The sequence below is a fragment of the Thermobia domestica genome, chromosome 3 (genome assembly GCF_964235325.1).
Source record: "Thermobia domestica chromosome 3, izTheDome1.hap1.1, whole genome shotgun sequence".
Taxonomy (NCBI): Eukaryota; Metazoa; Arthropoda; class Insecta; order Zygentoma; family Lepismatidae; genus Thermobia; species Thermobia domestica.
Window position 1 is genome coordinate 144,927,588 of NC_137456.1, and position 20,030 is coordinate 144,947,617.

Sequence of the window (20,030 nt, forward strand, 5' to 3'; positions counted from 1 at the left end):
TACATAACCAAATTAGGCAACCATCACGAAGTTACATAAACGAAAGTAAACTTTGGAAACAATTGTTCCTATTTTATTAAGTACAGCCAATTTGATAATTTAAACTTTGGAGAATTAGCAATTCCAACGAAAAAAGTAATAAATGTTAACAATAAACATCTAAATTTAATAGGAAATTGGACGCAAAAACAATTAAATTTTAGTTTACATCACGACGAACTGAACAGTCTAGCCGAAAATTTGTTAAAATTAAAAGTGGATACCACTGTACCACTATTGATAATGAAAACAAACTATATAATGTATGTAGTTGCAGCCATTATACTTGTTCTAGTAGTTTCTGTTGTTGCATTAATAATATTGTATTGTAAATTGTATAAATCGCTAAGGAAATATAAATTGGAAAATAATGAAGCATAATAATAACAACAATAATAATATAATTTAGTAATACACAATATAAATTTATTCATGTTCTAGTGCACGAAAACTCACGAAAATTTTGTAAACAGTGAAGTTATTGATTGGTAAATTGTTGAAAAAAAAGTAAACAAACGAGTAGGAGGTATCAATGTTGCATAGGAATCATGCATTAGGTACTCACCAAACAGCCATCACCAACAGCAAAGACCATCACCAAATGTAAGAATGAATAGTAGTAAATAAAATCTATAGATCATAATAGTTCATAGTACCCGACCGAATGTAATAATAGATCGTATTGTAATATCGAACCGAGCGATGTCCCATTTACGTTTGAAGTGTAAATGAAAAAAATAAAGATAGAAATAGATGAGAATAGATAACCTAGATAAATCTAGGATAGTAATACCAAAGGAGGATAGATAAAGTCAATAATGTCCAAGAAGGATAAACAAAATAATAGTAGAAAATAACAGAAAATTATTAATAATAATAGTAAAAATAGTTAATAATAGATAAAAATAGATAAAATAGAAATAGATTAGTATTACTGTATTAATAGTTAGAATATAGATAAGTACTACGATTATTTATAGAAAGTTCAGAATAATTAAATTTATATAATATTTACATTGTGAACTGAAGGGTTAATATCGAGGAATAAGCATAGATACAACGAGAAATAGTTCACGAAGTGTACAGAAGAACGATTAATTAAAATAGGTTTAATATATTTAACGTTTATTTTCCGTGCAAAAGTTATTTTAAAAAAAGAAAAGAAAAGAAATAGAATAATATAATATATTACTTATATAATTGGTAATAATCAATCGATATTGAGTAAAAATTATGATTGGAATCATTTATTTCATCGTTGTATTTACATTGCAAGCGCTACAGGCAATAATCATATGGGAGTCTGTAATCATTTGTGTCAAAAACATTCAGTGAGTTCCGCACGCCAAGAGGTGAAAAATTGACTGAAGACCCGGTGAGAGGCTAGATTTACTCTCCACTCCAGGACCCAGCGAAGACTGCAGACTAAAAACGAACAGTTCCGAGTAAGCACGAATGATTACGGAAATTATCCAGCCACGCTAGTCGCTTTCCAGCCAAGCGAACAAACCTTGCCGAGCGTAAAATCAAAGAAATATTATTTTAAATTACGGAAAATGAAGATATTAAATAGAATTAACGATATTTAAATATATAGATTATTAAAATAGGGTTTAAATAATAGAAAAACGTACGTTAGAAGACATATAAGTGTAAATATATGGAAATAAAGTGAATATAGTTTAGTATTATTTTTAATGAAGAAAACGACGGAAAATACGCGATTTTAAGTGTAAAACAGAGTCTAGAGCTTATAAGCAGCTGAGTTTTTGCACACAGTTATAGTATTAATGGTCTATCACGAGTATTATTTCGAAAGTAGCAAGTGTGTTAGACAAAGTAGAGAACAGTATAAGCCTGCTTCAACAACACGCGAAATATAGTCGCAAAAAGTGTAAGCAGACACAAGTTAGGAATAATAATTATTCAAATAATTATAGTAAATATAATTTTCTACAAATTTTAAGTAGGCCTATCCCGACTTTATCCATTTCTCGTCTATTTCAGATAAAATCCAAAACAAGGAAAATGGACATCGAAACAATTTTATTATTAACATCTACGATACTTTTAGGAAGTATATTAGTTTTAGTAGCGATTATTACATGTTATATTCTAGTAAGATTACGTAAGCTAGAGAGAAAATACGTAAATAGAGATAGTAAAGATATTGTAAAATCGAATATACAGTTAGAAGTAAGTGGTAGAGATGAGTATGAAACTTACGTACATTCACAAGTTTCTCCCCTCTATGCCACAATATTAAATAAGAATAAAACACAACTTAATAACACAACACAAAGCACTGATAACACAATTTTTCGTAATTTGCCAGATTGTAGTAGAGCATATCATAGCACTAGCACTGATACTGAATTGAAGCTTACACAAATGAACCACACCAATAAAGAAGAAGATGCATGTCACAAAACACAGAAGGGACATATTAAAACCACGGAATCTAATGCAGGGTGGATTGATTTAAATCAGTCTGATTTAAATCACGATTTAAATCAAGATTTAAATCACTTGATTTTTTTAAATAAAAATCGTTGATTTAAATCGAATTCCTAAATAAATTAATTTAAAATGAAAATAAGTAAAATGCCGTTTCTGTTCTGTTATTTCGATTATGGAAGTTAATATTCATAATACAATGAGACTCAAATGTACAGTATAGTATGAAAACAAGTGTCATGCAGAGGATGATTACGGAAAATCCCGTTTTGAACAGGTAACGGAGGAATCCTTCCTTCTTTTCGTAAAATTGGCTTTGGGCTTTAAAATCGTTAACTATTCCAACGGGGGAATCACCATTGACATTTAAGACGAAAATTCTTTTTTGCGCGTGTCTGTTTGTTTGTCCTCAGATAATAGGGCGTATTTAGAGGGGTCCTATCCCCCTTTTTTTGTTAATTTTATAACTTTAGGCGAAATTTATGTATTTCATGCCACAAGCTGGTTCTGAGTTTTTAAAAATAGACCCCTGCTAAATATCAGTAACTTTTGTGAAAAAAAGTGTCTTTTTGATAAACGTTGCTGTACTTTTTCCTTAATGCTTGACCTTTTAAATTATATCACCTATTTTTAGGTGATATGGTAGAATCATCATTATTCAATTTAAAAAGTACCAATAAGGCATTTTACTTTGTTTTCTGTAAGGCTGGAGGCATTTTAGAACCACGAGTGTCATTTCAGATTTTGCTTGGGGGGGGGGGAGAAGACCCCTTGATATAAGTAAAATTTCGCGTTTTTCACTTATTTACTATTATTATATTGATAAAATCTATATACATCTCAAACTTAGGGGGGAAAATCCCCCTCCCTGCCCCCCTAAATGACGCCCCTGTTTAGAACACGTTACATATGCTTTCACGCAGAGTTGGCTGGTTTAAACCATGCAAAAAACGAAAAATGTTTGTAAAAGTGTAAGTTTTCGTAAAATCTTCAACACACACATTAGTGGGTTATCGCATGTCACTCCCGCATATTATTCCTATTATATTCAAATTTAAATTCCCCATTCATTACTCAAAGAAATTAGCCCTATACTACAAAAGCAACTTTTTTGTAAGGTTATGAATGTTTCTTTTGTCATTTTTTAAATAGTTTGTTATTATTGTTATGCAATTGCAATCAAAGGAAAATTCTAAATATTGTATCGTTTTAGTAATGTTTACTATTGATAATATACATCGTACTTTGGGGAAGGGGGGTCATACAAACCCCCCGAGAGGCATTTACTGAAATCAGAAATATCTTTGGTATCTATTTATGTATAAATGGGTCAGAGCCAAAGTCGACTCAAATAATTCTTATTTTTATTCACTTTTCTTACTGATATGAAAATTACGTCGTTGTATTTCTTTAACTTGGACTAATCAAAGTCGTAGTGAACTAATTTGGAGTAAATTAGTTCTGTACTCTGCAGTATTTTGAAACTGTCCATATGTAATTCTGTATAATGGTTTCAATTGTGCAACTGTTTATATTTTTGTCCTTCTGAAATGACTCTTGACAATTAGACAATTATATTAAAAGTATGTAAAGATCAGTACAACGTATCAGGAGTCCTTCGTGAGTGAGTCGGCAGACGTATCGCATTTCTGGCCAATTGGTCAAGTTTTCAAGTTCAAATGGAGGACAATTTGTTTCGGGTGTAAGAGACGAGAAACGGTTTGGACTCCGCTTTCAGCTTATGTGATCCGTTCCAGCACATCCCGGTTGTTGCATAATAACACCAAAGTGAAACAAACTTATTTCTGTTCATATGTGATATAAATACATAGAGTAAATTATTTAATTAAAAAAAAAACTGGTTTAAACCAAAAAACAGGTTTAAACAAAAAAAACATTTTTATCAATAAAAACCATGGTTTTTGCCTACCCTGCCACGCCTTTCTGCGTTGAGGCATAGTGTGTGATGATTTCATAAATTTAAAAAGATATTTTTTGTTATGCGTATTATTATTATTATTATTTGGCGGGTTATATTTTGCATTCAGAAGACTGAAATTTTGCACACTCGTTCAGTGCACCCCTTAATAATTTTCAGATGTTTTCAGATCTCTGCGTGGAAACAGCGGGGTCCAGAGGGGCAAAAATGTTTAAAAAAGGATATTTTTAACAAAAATAGCTTTTTTCGTGATTTTCCCGTCTCAGATGATGACATATGAATGGTACCGTTTGAAAGGCTGTTCTATTCTGAAGAAAATGATGTACGTACTATGCTCCTAGGATAAATAGGGATGTCTCAGGAAACTGTTACCTGAGATCCTGTTTTATACGGGAATCTGGGGTATTTGGGGAATATTATTTTTCACGGGCTTACTTTTGCACCTGTAAGATTGAAATTTTGCACATTTACTCAGTGCACCCCTCAGTATTTTTCAGATTTGTTTCAGGTCTCGGCCTTAAAACAGGGGAAGGGGCCACAGAGGTATTTTTTAAAGACATTTTTAACAGAAAATTCCTTTTTTCGTGATTTACCCGCCCGAGATACATGATGGAGACATTTGAAGGGTACTGTTTGAAAATTTGTTTTATTCTGAAGAGAATAATGTACAAATCATGATCTTAGAATAAATAGAGATGTCTGAGGAAATTTTTATATTAAATCCGTGATTTTTATATTAAATCCGGAATGTTCTTAGCTTATCTGGGGGTCATTGTGGGAATGTTCTTAGCTCATTGTTAAATAGTTTCCTCACTCTTACTACTCAAAAGAGAAGCTTGTAATTTTGTACACACATTTAGTACACCCCTTAGCATTTCCCAGTTGATTTTGAGATCCGTGCTGTAACACAGGGGTATCCAGAGAGGACCAAATTAAAAAAAAAGTTTAAAAAAATGCCGATTACTCTCAAAATTTCCCGCTTCAGGGACATGATAAGGAAATGTGAATGCTACCGTTTCAAAAGCTGTTCTATTCTAAAGAGAGTGATACATGTACCATGATCCCAGGATAAATAGGGATGGTGATGTAGCTGCTTGACTGAAAGTCTATAATTTACCTTTAAAAAAAGCCATAATTTAAAAGAGTTAAGAACCGTTGTTTGGGATTGATATAGGTTAACGATTGGGGATAATTCAAAATTCAACCCCAATACTTTCACTTAAATGGCATAATTAGCATTTAATACTAATTCCTAATGCATTATCTTCAATTTGCAACTTGTATTATACCAGGAGAAAGATTTGATTTAAATCAAAAAAATCGATTTAAATAAAAAAAATCAACAAAAATGATTTTTATTTAAAAAATCATGATTTTTTTCCACCCTGAAATGTTTTCGTGATAAATTCCGGAAAACACGGAAAAACCGAATGCCCGACAGACATCAACAGGGAATATTTCTACCCCTGTGATGTCGTAATACTGTAAAAACACGGAATTTTAGTGAATTTAGTGAAACTTTTTGTAGTGCGTTTTCGACAACGAGTTAACATTGAACCAAGGTGACGCGCAGAATGGGAGTGCCAACGTGTAAGTAGATTAACCTTGATTGAAAACTGCTGAATTTGCAGATCTCTCTCAAAATCATTTCCAGTGCTGCAAATCGACTACAGAAGAATTTTATTCTTCTATAGTGAAAATTCAGTGTTTAGTTTTAAAAAATAAAAAGTGATGATATGGTGTGACATATTTCAATTACTAAAGTATCACAATAAGTGATTATGCTATAATTACTAGTGAAAAGTTTCATATTTTTTTAGAAATGAAGAATAAAAACGTCTGGAAAGGACAAAAAGTTACCTTTGCTAATACTGTCAACAAGTGTCCAAGTTGGCAAGTATGGACAATGATGCAATGGAAAATTCCAGTAATATGATACCAAGCTGAATTGCGAGACTAAAAGAGTTTGCAATTAACAAATTACAGAGTGATTCTGCTCTTCTTATAGTTTTAGTACAACTCACGAGATGGAGTGAGTGTACACTTTTTGAATGTATATTTTCCATGTTATATTGCAATTTAATGAGATAATTAAAGAATTATTAAATATATATATATATATATATATATATATATATATATATATATATATATATATATATATATATATATATATATATATATATATATAAAATTAAATGTTGGGGTGTCGGAAACGATTTATTGATTTAAAGATATTTATTTATATGGATATATATGCTTTATTTATTTTCAAGTTTTATGTTTCAGTTTCATTTATTTCACATACGTTGTTGTATATCTACAGGGTGTTTTGTTAGTTCACGATCTCCAACGAGATCTAATTTGGATAGCGTAGCTCCCAATTTTTAAGGAGGGCCATATGGAGGGCCATATGGAAATTTATGAAATGCGTTAGCTATAACATTTATAACATTCTGTAAAAATCATGAATCGCAGTTGTAACATGTTTGTGAACATCAAACACATTCACGGATATGTGGAAATTGCCTAGAATCGGGAAATCAGAGCGTGTCGAGTGTTGCAGTTTATGTTCTTGACACGAGGAAAGAATTTGTTTTCCGAATGAAAGGAGGTCACACGTGCCTGACAGCAGATGACGCCGCAGAATTCCGGAAATCAAGATCCGAACTAAACCAAGGGACAGGAGGTCTTTGGAGAGAAATTTTACAGCTTTGAGAGAAGTTTTACGGCTTTGAGAGAAGTTCTACGGCTTTGGGAGAAGTTCTACGGCTTTGAGAGAAGTTCAAGCTTTTAGAGAAAGAAGTTCTACGTTTTCGTCGAAGTACTTTGAGTTCATCGCGATAAAGATCGAATGTGATTCAATGTAAGAATTCAATCGCAACATCGGAAGCCCGATCTTATAACGACTAACAGCCAACGTTAGTTCGTCTGGAGCATTGGTTGGAGAGGCCAATATCCAATGCAATTTTGTTTACTGACCAGCGACACCTGTCCGTAACGGTATCAACCTGGCGATACCGAAATCAACGTAGCAACCCCGGAGGTCAACAGAGAACGTCAACTGAAGACAACAGTAAAGGTACGTGTTACTCCAATTCAGGGTACAAATGGTCAATGCTCGATACGTTCTACTCGTCTGGCAAAGTTTCTAAATATCCGTCATAAGTCACAACATTTACACTAGCTACATTCTTTTAATAGAAATACAGTTGTTGTTTTTAATAATTGAATTGATGTGTTATCATTACGATTTAATCCCCAGTAGTTAGGTGCTTAATTTGAAACATCTCGTTTATGAAACAAATACTTGCTCACTCTTTCTAGATGGTGAGTGGAGGGTGATCTGCTCAATTCAATTTTGCATCCCCAAATTCAGGCAGGACTTGAGTGGTTTGTCAATATTACATTGCACAGTTCTATAAAAAATAAACTGATATTACCTCTAAACTGGTACCAAACTCACGACGTGAAATATATTTATTTTTTGCCTTCAATGAGAAATATATACTTGTGTCATAAATATTTTCATTGTATAAGCATAGGGACGCGAAGATATGTGAAAGCGTAGAAAGAAAGCCCAATATTATCAAGCATTACAATTACACAAAGAAAGACGTTGATATTATTAACAAAATATATAGAGAATTTTCTACGAAAAGGAAAACTAAATTATATCAATATTTTGCAATATGTTAGACATTGGTAACAAAATTGTTTTCTAGGTAGAGTGAGAAGATTTCTCGAGTGGAAATTATAGAGGAATAGAAGCAGAATTTTCTTCTTAATGTAAGGTAAAATGCTGCTATTACCTGAAATTTAAAAACGCAGTAAAAATTGTGTAGGTCTTAGTCATAGAGAGTTGGGCTTGATGAAGCACTTGGATCCAATTGTTCAAATAAGGAGTTCTGAGGAAAAGAACATTCCAACAACGCTTACGTCCAATTGAAAGTGTAATTTATATCTGATAATAAAGATAGAAAAGTCAATACAACTTGTAAAGAATGTATTAAATTTGCTTGCAAAGAACATGGTACTGTAGTACCGAAAAAGATTCACAGCATAGTATGAAGAATGAATAAGAATATTAGATATATGATTTTTAAGAAAGGCATCCAACGTATTTTTTCTTAGCTTCTGCGTAAGGTTGATTTCATTTACTTATGTGTTACAGCAGTTTACTACTCGCAACTAAGGATAAAAATTGCATTTTTTTTAGAAATCTAATCAAGCGACATATTAGTAAGAACAGTTAAAAAATATTTATCCCTTATCCAAACTCAATCAAGTTGCAAGGAAAGCAACAATACTCTACTTATAAATATAATTTTCTACTACAAAAAATACACATGAAAGTAAAATATTATAAAGAACAGTTCTGATGAAAACAAACGGCAAACACGTTCCTACTTATCTGTTCCATTAAAGGACAACATGGTAAGAGGGTCCATATTTTCTCAGTCTCCTTTATGTATACAAGTGTGAATTGTATGTCAATGAATTTTAGGCTTTGTACAAAGGAATAAACATTAGATTATTGTACAAACATTAGGAACAGAGGTAAACTTACTGACTATTATTGTACGACATAGTTTTATAACGAAAAAGATCCATGAGGGAAGTCTGAAAAAAATGTCTTGTGAAAATATTGTGGTAGAATACAAGTACGTACTATAATACAAACAACATGTTAATTTACTTATTCGGGAATTTTAATCATACTTATAAAGCATAAGCACGATGTAAAATAAGTATTTTATATTTCCATGTGGAATGCACTTATGTTGGTGCTTTATGTGACTCTCTAATCTTAATGCCGCTAGAGTTGATAAATTCAATAGTTACAGTTATAAACAATTTATCGTAAATAAATTTTACTTTACGTTGGTAGAAATGTGTTGATGAAGATATATCTTTTTAATTCATATAATTATGCTCAGTTTACTAGTAGTTGTTACCTTTCTTATTTTCAGTTCAGGAAACCTGAATTAGTTAAGTGACTTTCTTAAAAAAAACCTATTTATAACAATGAAAAATGATAGTTATATATATCGTGATTGTTTTTATGTACTCATAACACATCTAATACCATTTTCAACATTAATTAAGATATTTTATTATTTTTTGTGCAGAAAGCGTATATTTTTGTTTTGTATGACTTCGATATTTTCTACAAAATAATCAATTTTTGATGATTGAATGAAATTAATCACAGATGCACAACCTTAATACGATAAAGCTATTTCTAGAATTCTGCTACATCATACGTAGCAGATGAGTTAAATGGAAAGAATAAAATACTACCAATATCAGATTATCGATCCAAAACCATCTTTATTTTTGTTAGGAGACGGGCAAATCGGCAGTGATGCTGGAGAAAGGAAAGTGGAAAAATATTTATAGTTAAAAGATGCTTTGATACTCCACAGAAATTTCAGAAAAAGACAACGCTGATAGTGTATTCCGGTTCGATAAACCCCTATATAATTACTTCCTTCCGACTTAAATATCACCTTTGCAACCAAATTAACTACAACACAATGTTGTCAGCGACAACTTTATTCTCTTAATACTTTATACGATAACTGAAAAAACATAACTATCACAGCCTGTACTGGCTACCACGTTCATTTCCCTGTAGAAGAGCCTTGAAAAGTTTGAATGCATTACAATTGGAGGGTTCTATTTTAAATGTAGCTCCCTAACCCATGTAACTTTGTTTCTCAAAAGGACTCTGATTTCTAATCCAAACAATTTGTTCAAGACGTAAATTCTACTTCAATATCCTTTTTATGAATCAAGAGCAGAATATGAGACAAGAAAGTTATTTTATCATTTGAAGAACATCTCATGGAAATAATATGGTATTCAAATGAATATTGTTCTTCGTATTATTGATTCAAACATCGCTTTTCTGATTAAATTCTGTCCATGGCGGTAATTTACTGCTAAAAGAAATAAATTAGTTTTGAACAAAGAACATTCATATTTATATTATATACTTCATACCTAAGATTTTATTGATGTCACTGCTCAGATCCATTAATACTTAATAATTACAAATAATTTTGCGTTTAAGCTCGAAATTTTAGTTTAAAATGATATTAGTGTAAATCAGAAAAAAATGAGTTTGATTTCTACAAAATGTTTTTTCGAGCGAAGTAGCTCAAGTGATAGAGCGTTGGCTTCGCATTCGGAAGGTGGTGGGTTCGATTTCCGCTGCCGACCATTCTGACTGGGATTTCCAGGGTTTTCCTCAGTCCTTCCAGGCAAATACCGGGATGGTACCTAATAAACAGGCCCTGGCGGTTACTTTCCCAAATCATCTCCATTGTTGTTGTTGTTGTTGTTAAATATCCAGTGTAAAATGGCCTCTAAGCTGTATCTGGTGATTGTTAAATAAACAAAATAAATAAATAAAATCAAATAAATATAAAAACAAACAAACGTATACGTACCACATTCCTCTCGTTTCTCGTCGCTTTGATCTTTACAATCGTAATGTCTATTACAATAGAAAAATTGTTCTATGCACTGTCCAGAATCACAGCGAAATTCATTTTCTCTGCAAGTTCGGACACCTATGAAAAGTACATGAATTATGTATTTAGGGAACGTTATATACACTAGAACTAATTTATACATGTATAACAATAAGCCCGAATGAATAAATAACAGCAGTATTGTCTATAATGTGTAAACGTAGTATCATAAATAAACATATCTCTTTTACAAAAAAAATCGCATCGATAAACTAGTAGACAGGTGAGTATGTGGTACCCAAAATATTATGTTGGAGTCTTATCCTACAAAGGAAAATATATTAATATCAAATGAAATGAACCAAGAAAACCAGGACCAATGTCCTTCAAGATATTTTTTTTTCTCCCATACAAAATGAGGGTAAATAAGTGTTAGAATTTAGAGAATAGCGGAAGCGAAAAGTGTTGCCTAGTTAGTAGGTCAGTAATAAAGTGTTCAATACAAACACCAGTAGATGATTGCTTGCCAAATTTAACAAACGTTGATTTCACGACCTGTGAGAGAAGCAGTAAAGTCTTGTAGCATAATCCAATAAAAATGTCACCTGTAACTCAAATAATATTTAATTTTGCATCTTCCTGTAGCAGAATATCGATCTGAGATTAACAAGCACTGAGTCATTATTTCCATTTACAATACAAATGGTCTAAATGCTGCGGTACTGTAGTTAGAGTACTAGTGTAACCAAGTTGCAATTATTTACGACGAACAATGCCTATGCAGTGAATCAAGCGAGATACCAATATTCTGTTTTTGTTCTTTGTTCGTAATTTCTCATACGCTAAACAATCATGTATAATAGTATTTAACTTCTAATATTCTGCAAGCTGTTTGTCCGTATACTATTTCATCCTTTGAGACCACAAAGTGTTGGATATGTGTTTCTGTCAGTTTCTGTGCATCATTTATGATATATGTGACCACCATACGCTTTATGCCATCCTAGAGGAGATGCTGTCTAGTAATTTTACATTGAAATTCAGTACTACTTACAGCGCCTTACATGGTTTTATATTATCCGCCCCAATAACAGTAATGAAAGCCTTACCTCCAATGATTGCTAAGGTAAATTCTGCAAGTGGTATTCGTAGAAGGACCTTAGAGGATTTGTTTTGTATATGTGCCAAACAAAATTAATCGATTTATTGATATCCATTCCTACATCGTAGACTACCCTTTGTCTTTTTGCTATGACGTCGAAATTTGAATGTTACACATGCCGATTAAAGTGTATCACCACGTAATGCTGAATTTCGTCAATAGCTTGATTTATGACTGCAAAGTTGATCTCGCAAACATACATTTTGAGAATTTAAAAGTTTATTTTATGTCGTAGTCTTCCAAGTAGCAGTTTAACTATTTTCATAATGCTTCCTTATGATTTCGTGATCGCAAGCGAACAAAGTACAACACATATTTGTTAAGTACTTACTTGCTTTTCTTTTCCTTGAATTTGCAGATCTGCAAAAGTAAGGAATCATGGTACTTTGTGTGTATGTTGTGAGTTTCCACATGTGTAAGACTCTATCTTTTGTAGCTTCATTGTTCATTTTGTACCTTTTGTGTAATTCTAAAGTAAGTATCTAACAGTGGTTATTTTTGGAACGCTCAATTGCACATACCTTACATGTTGCTAAGTAGCTATGGGCCGTGTGGGATTGAAGCACTGTTCAGAGGATAAAATACGTAGATTATTGTGTCTATCCGACAGTGAGGATGACCTGGAGTTTAATTATGCGAACGAGGATCCTACAGTGGACTATGAAACTATTTCTTGAACCCGAAAGTGGTGAAGAAAATTTCCTTCTTATAAAACATTACTTAGCATACCAGGAACAAGGAGTTTGTATTTCAAGCAAGAATGTGTCTATTATATCGGAAGATACAACTTTAAGAAAGCCCTCAGAGACAAAGAAAGTGACAAAATTTGTAACTAGAAAAGGGATGTTTTATGGGAGGAAACAAACCATGACCTTGGATAGCAGTGTTCTATTTCAGCGAACTCCCAAATTACCTCAAGAGATCTTGGAATTATCTACTCCTTCCCAGTTTTTCAAATATTTTTACAGATGAATTGTTGACGGAAGTTTGTGATGAATCCAGTTTGTATAGGAATCAAAGTGATTCCAGAAAGCTATCAGACTTGTCAATTTTTGACATACGAAATTCATAGGCATCTGTATTATATAAGTTTATGTACTCCACCGACTAATGTCAGAGTTCTTTAGAATTGCTTTTGGGTTGTAAGCTTCTCCAGGAGACAATGTCAGAAACGATAGTTTCTGAAAATAAGGACTTGCTTTCATTTTAATGACGATTGAAACAAACAGACTCTAATAGTCATATGATAAAAGTTTATAAGTATAGGTCTGTTCTAGATAATTTAAATACACGATTTATTTCAATCCTCATGAAGAAGATATATTCTGTTGAAGAATAGGTTTGTCGTACTAAAGTGAGACATCACAAAAAGGTGTATATGAAGGAGAAGCCTCACAATTGGGGCTATAAAATGTTTGCTTTGTATGGTGATGAAGGATTTGCGCACAAAATTGAAATTTACAGTGGGTAAGAAAATAATCAAAATTTTCGCCATTCCACTGAGCCTGATCTTGGGGCAAGTGGAAATTAGAGATTTGTCTCTTAAGGGAAGCTCCACGCAATGTAAACTACAGGTTTACTTCGACAGATATTAAACTTCACTTCCTCTTGTAGTTCATTTGAGCTAGCAAGGTATTTAACCGATTGGTACTGTGCAAAAAATAGGCTTACAGAATGTACATTTCCTATTAATCAGGAGATGAAAAAGAAATTCCGTGGTTTCTATGAAAAGTTGACAATTAACGTAGATGGTGTAAACATTTCTGCTCTTATTTTCGAATACAATACCAATGTTATTTCCTATCATCCTTTTTGGCAAACTGCGAAAGTTCTCAACTGAACGGTTTGATCGAAAAAGAGGGAACAAGTTAAAATACCTTGTCAAGTAATTGTGTCCGTATACAATACCTATATGGGACAGGTTGATCTCCTTGACAGTAATATAGGAAGGTTACATGTAAAACTAAAATAAAAACAATATTTCCGCTTGTTCTACCACCTCTTCGACATTACTGCAATCAACGCATGTGTTCCTTAAAAGTAGATTTGTGATAAAACTGGAAAAGACATTTCAAAGACACAAGAAGAGCTTCGTGCAAGATAGGATCTGAACCGATGAAGAGCAGGAGGCTAAAATGCTCAGACGAGATAGAAGAAGCGAGAACGAAATCCAAAATGTCGTCAATCCCACCAAAGGATGTCAAAAGGGACTCAATATATGACTGCCCAATGTGGAAGCAAAAAAGAACTAGTTTTAAATATCAAGAATGCAAGGATTAAACCTATGTGGCCTGTGAAAAATGTCAAGTAAATCTATTCCTCAACAAAGGCAAAAACTGTTTCGAAGCTTTTCATCGTAAACCATGAGGTATTTGTGGCTTATTAAATGTATATTCCTACCATAGTAGTTTAAAATTTACATTAAAATTTACACTATTTCTACTTTAATAGTGAAACATGAAACAATTAATTGATCTTAGTATTGATGAAAATATTTTTCATGAAATCCCATCATTAAAATTTACAGTATTGTACATTATACTTAATATTTTGTAAAACCAATGCGCAACTTTGCATATATGCAAAGACAAAAGGAAGTCAAAACAAAAACAAAATAACAATAGACGATTTTTCAAACATTTTTATAGTATAACTAAAGGACTAACCAACTTTATAAGAGTTTCACATCAAAAGAAAAATATGGGCGTTTAAGGGTTAAATGCATTGAGGAAAGTTTTGTGGGTAAAAGTAAAAAAGAATTAATAAAATGTTCTTAAATCGTATGAATTTTAGAATTTAATAATATAGAGTCTAATAATAAAAGTGAGATCAAATGAATTACGTTTGATGAGAGATAACATTGAAAAGACATATTTTAGGAAACGTGGTAATATACGTTATATTAAAATAATAGTCTAGAAATGAAATAAAATATAACTAAATTTAAAATAGAAACGCTGCGAGTTAATTCTCCTTCGATAATATATCCACCTTGCCGCAATGGGAGAGCTTGCGTGTTCTAATGATCTCAAGAGTTTTGTTGAAGATATCTTCGCTATAAGAAAGCTTCCCATCCGGACAGGTCATTACGGATAGGAGCCAGACAGAGAGAGATATTATGGTAAGGGACAGCTGCTCTACCATTACCGCACTTAGGCTGAAGATGATTGAATCGGCAAGGCTCAGATATGTATAAAAACAGGGAAAGGCATGATTATTTTAGGGCTGATTCACTGCGAGGTGGAAGAACTTGGGAACCAGCTACTCAGTCCCTAGAAAACAACATGGAAAGGAAAATAAGAAAATGTATTATTAATAATACGACACTACTGTTTCACAAAGGGTCGTCCCTGGGAGTGGAAGGTAACAAAGCAGAGTCTCCTCGGTCGTCATCAAACGATACCCTTCCAGGACATGGACCTGGAATGTGACAGAGAGGAAACTCGAATACCTGAAGACATGGAACGCACAAAGGCTTGAAAACCAGCGCAGTTAGATGGACAGATGAAGGAGACGTGTGAAGCGAGGACTTGAGAATGGTTTATTCAGGAGCTGTAAAGGTACAGCAGGAGTCGGTTTTATCTTGAATAAAAAGATGACACAGAAACTTATAGGCAGCTAGAAATACAACAAAACTAGAGTAATGTTGAGGATAGCTATAAATCCGAGGATTATGACGATAATCCAAGTATATACGCTTACATCGAGCTACCCAGATCAGAAAGTAGAAGAAACCTATAAGCAAATAGAAGAAGTATTGATGCAAGTTCAAGACCAGGACAATTTATTCATCACGAGTGACTGGAACGCAGTAGTTGGCGAAAGCAAAGAAGATAATGTAACCGGAAATTTCGGCCTAGGAGAAAAGAATGTGAGAGGTACACGACTAGTTGAGTTCTCCAAAAGCCATAATCTGACTTAACAAATACTCTCTTCGAACAACCACCAAGAAGAAGATACACATGGACAAAAGCAGTGAACCAAAAAAAAATAGATTATATACTTGATCGACAAACATTTTAAAATCACGTAAAGAACAGTAAGAGTTACCCAGGAGCAGACGTTCACTCAGACCATAATTAAGTTTTGATGAAGAGCACAATCGGACATAAAAAGAAACGAGTGGTAGAAACAAACAAAAGATTCAAAACAAACAAGCAAAGAAACATGAAAAACGTAAACGGAATTTGAAACTGCGACAGACAAAGATATGTCTAATGTAGCTCTAGCGGGTGATGACATCAACTAGACATGGAAAGCCATGAAAGCAGGGATTATAAAAGCAGCTGACGAGTACATAGGAAGAAAGCCGGGAACCCAATATAAACTCTGGATAACAGCAGAAATATTGGAAATGATGGAGAAAAGGACACAGTTCAAGATAAGAAACAGATAAGAGGAATACAAAAGATGCAGATATCACATGAACAGAGAAGTAAAGCTAGAGAAACTAAGACAAACAACTTGTGAAAATAAATTGAGGCAAATATAGTCAAAGGCAATACATAAACGGCATTTAGAAAGATTAGAATTCAGTTCGGTGAGAAAAAGAAAGGCACAGACATAATCATAGTCAAGGACGGGACAACGCTAATACAAGAGGAGCTGTTAACAAGACAATGGAAGGGATACATCGAAGACAGTACAAAGGAGATAGGGTGAACGACGAAGAGATAGAAAAGAAAGAAGACGTCGATGAAAATGTATTTGGACAATCAGTTTTACAGTGCGAATTCGACAATGCTTTGGAGAAATTGCAACGTGGTAAAGTGCAAGTAATAGACCAAATACCAACGGAAGTGGTTAAGAATCTCGGGATAGGATCAAAGAAGAAACCATTTAAACTTGTTAATGAAATGAACATCTCGGAAAAAATACTAAGAGACTTCGAAAAAGCATGTTGGTCCCTATCGTGAAAAGGAAAAGTGCACGGAAATTCAAAGAACACAGAGCGTTAGGTTTGCTTTCCCATGCATAAAAAAATACTGTGCCAAATTATCGTGCAATTATAGAAGAGAAAATCGAAGAACAGCTAACAGAGAACCAGTTTGTATTCAGGAGAAAAATGGGTACAACGGAAGCAATACTGAATCTATGTTGATCATGGAACAGCACATCGTAATAAACAAACTAATTGTGATAGCGTTTATTGATATAGAAACAATGACAACGTAGATTGGAATATCATGTTGAGAGTGTTCAAGAATATGAATATGAATTACAGAGACACAAAAATTATATACCGACTTTACAGGAACAAGAGAGCTGTTATAGGAAGAGATCGTAGGAAACAAGATTAAGTAAAGTAGTAAGGTATTGATGCGGACGCTCATTTCTTGTGTTCAATGTCTATACAGGAGAGGATATGAAAACATTCTTTGATAAAAACGAGAAAGGCATAAATGCAAATTGCCTGGTTTTCATCACTATAAGATTTGCTGATGACAGAACTGATAACGAAGAATGAAAAGGACTTACATGGAACACTTCAAAACTTGAACGACCAACTGGAACAATCATGCAAAATGAAGATAAATAAGAAGGAAACCAAAGTGATGAAGTGTAGAAGAGCAGGACAGGAAAGTGCAAACGTATGGATAGAGGGAGAGAAAATTGAAGAAGTTAAGACGTTCCCGTATTTAGGAAGTCTAATATCCTCAGATGGAAGAAGTGAAAAGACGTAAATTCAAGAATAGCACAGGCTAAACAAGTATCGAATAGGAAAAGCGGACTGGTAACAAAGAAATATGTCGTTGATCGGAAAAGATTTATTAAGACCCTGGTATGGAGCGTGGCGCTGTACGGGTCAGAAACATGGGCATTGAGAAAAGCTAAAGTATGCATGCTGAAAGCATTTGAAATGTGGTATTGGCTCGGAATGCTAAGCATATTATGGACCAAAAGGGACACGAATGAAGACGTACTAACGGAAGCTAATGAAGGACGACAAATCATGAAGATAATAGGAAAATTAAAGAAAGAGTATGCTTGGCCATCTTATTCGGCATTCCGATTGAATGACCGTGTTATTAGAGGGAAATACAGAATGAAAACCAGGAAGAGGAAGATCAAGAATAAAATATCTAAACTCAGATGTGAAGAAGGTGGCTTATGAAAGTATAAAACAGCTATCCCAAGATAGAGATAAGTTCTAACATTTTCATCTTGCCCACTAATCTATGGTTAGATGAGAGAGAAAAAGAAGCAAATTAATTCAATTGAAGAAACAACAATCGAGTTCCTAGAAAAAAACGGAACAACGTATAACAAGTTTGGGATATGTGATAGACCAGTGGCAGCAGATACCTGGAATCAGTGGCGTATTTAAGGGGGCTTCCGGGCTTAAGCCCCGAAATTTATTTACTATTTTAAAGTAAATGACATATCTGACAAAATTTTCACATTTCCAGTTATAGAGTAGTGAAGTCCCCCAAAACAAAATACGCCACTGCCTGGAATGGTAAAGAATGCAAAGTAGTCATGTAAAAATTTGAGTCCCACATGAAACTTTTCCCAGGGTTACACAACTGACAGGTTTGAAAGTTCCCAATTTATCCTTTATCAGCTGGAATAACAGACGTTCATTTAATTATTATTCCATTTATTAGGTTCATTTATTCAACTCTTGCATCTGTTTGTCATTTATTACTTGTCACTAGACTTGTCTACTTTCTTTAAGGTAGTCTATCTCTGTTTCAATATGTAATAATCATAATCGCGTTTAACCTTGAAAGTTTGAAGCAGTTATAATGTTTTGATTTCTTAGAAACGAAAAGCTTAGTAGCACCCATATGTGTGTTCTAATAGTATAAACAAAGTATTAATATAGAGTACTTAAATGACACAATTCTTACTGCACATGTTGAGGTCTTCATCACTACCGTCTTCACAATCAGCTATTGTATCACACACGTTTTTCTGTCTTATACAATTCCCAGAAGTACAGACAAACATTGACGAGGTCCAACAACCATGCTGGCTTGCTAAATAGAAAGACGAAACAATTACAACAAATATAATGAGAGCTACAAATTATAGAAAGCAAATATATATATAATAGTACCTGCAATACCCGAAAGTTAGATGTATTATGATGAAGTGTATCCCACCGCTGGTTACGAGCATAATCACTAGCAGCTTTATTATTCGGTTTCAAAAGAGTGGTATAATTTTAATTCAAAGTAAACCAGGTTACTGATTCCAGAAGATTTTCCATATTTGGTGTCAGTGAATGGAACAGAAGAACAGAATTACTATTTTGGTATGGAAGTAAGTTAACTCACGAACATATGATATTCAATAAACTTATATATATATATATATATATATATATATATATATATATATATATATATATATATATATATATATATATATATATAAAGAGAGAGAGAGAGAGATAGATAATGTCTATATTGTATTATTGTATACATTACATAAGCCAGAATTATAAAATTTTCTTCTTCCCTTGACTTTGCGTAAACATGCCCCTTTGTATATTTCAAGTACTAGAATCTACGATAGGAAAAAAATACAATCAAATTGTGATCAAATGCCCGTTGTAAATATGTGCAATTTTCGGTTACCATGTAAAAACGATACAATATACGTATGTACTGAGCAGTTTGGTCTTTATTTTTAAGAGAAAAAAATGAAATCTTTGAGTTTTACGTCCCACGGGTATGCCGGTTAGGATAAAGGAGACGGTGATGATGACTAATGAATGAAATGGTAGAATGAAGAAAGTGGGAGGAAACGGGAGAACCCCGAGGAAACCCATTCATACGGTGTTTGTCCACCACAAATTTCATTTGGCGGGGTTATTTTTAACGGAGTGGGTATTTACGAATACTCTTAGTGCTCTACATGATGTGAAATTTTATTGAATCTATCAACTATAACATTTTTAATTAATGCACAACCTATATTTAATACAAGCATTAGTTATATA

General features: G+C 33.2%; 1 protein-coding gene across 3 annotated transcripts in view; it reads right to left on the reverse strand.

Annotated features, from left to right (window-relative positions):
- LOC145681530 (uncharacterized) overlaps positions 1-20,030 on the reverse strand; it is a 196,087-nt gene that overhangs the window by 53,828 nt on the left and 122,229 nt on the right. For all 3 annotated transcript variants that reach the window (XM_081753173.1, XM_081753174.1, XM_081753175.1), the window contains exons 8-9: positions 18,934-19,062; positions 10,894-11,016 (exon numbers count right to left, since the gene is read on the reverse strand). In XM_081753173.1, the coding sequence (XP_081609299.1) occupies positions 10,894-11,016; positions 18,934-19,062 (252 nt within the window). The remainder of the gene's footprint in view (positions 1-10,893; positions 11,017-18,933; positions 19,063-20,030) is intronic.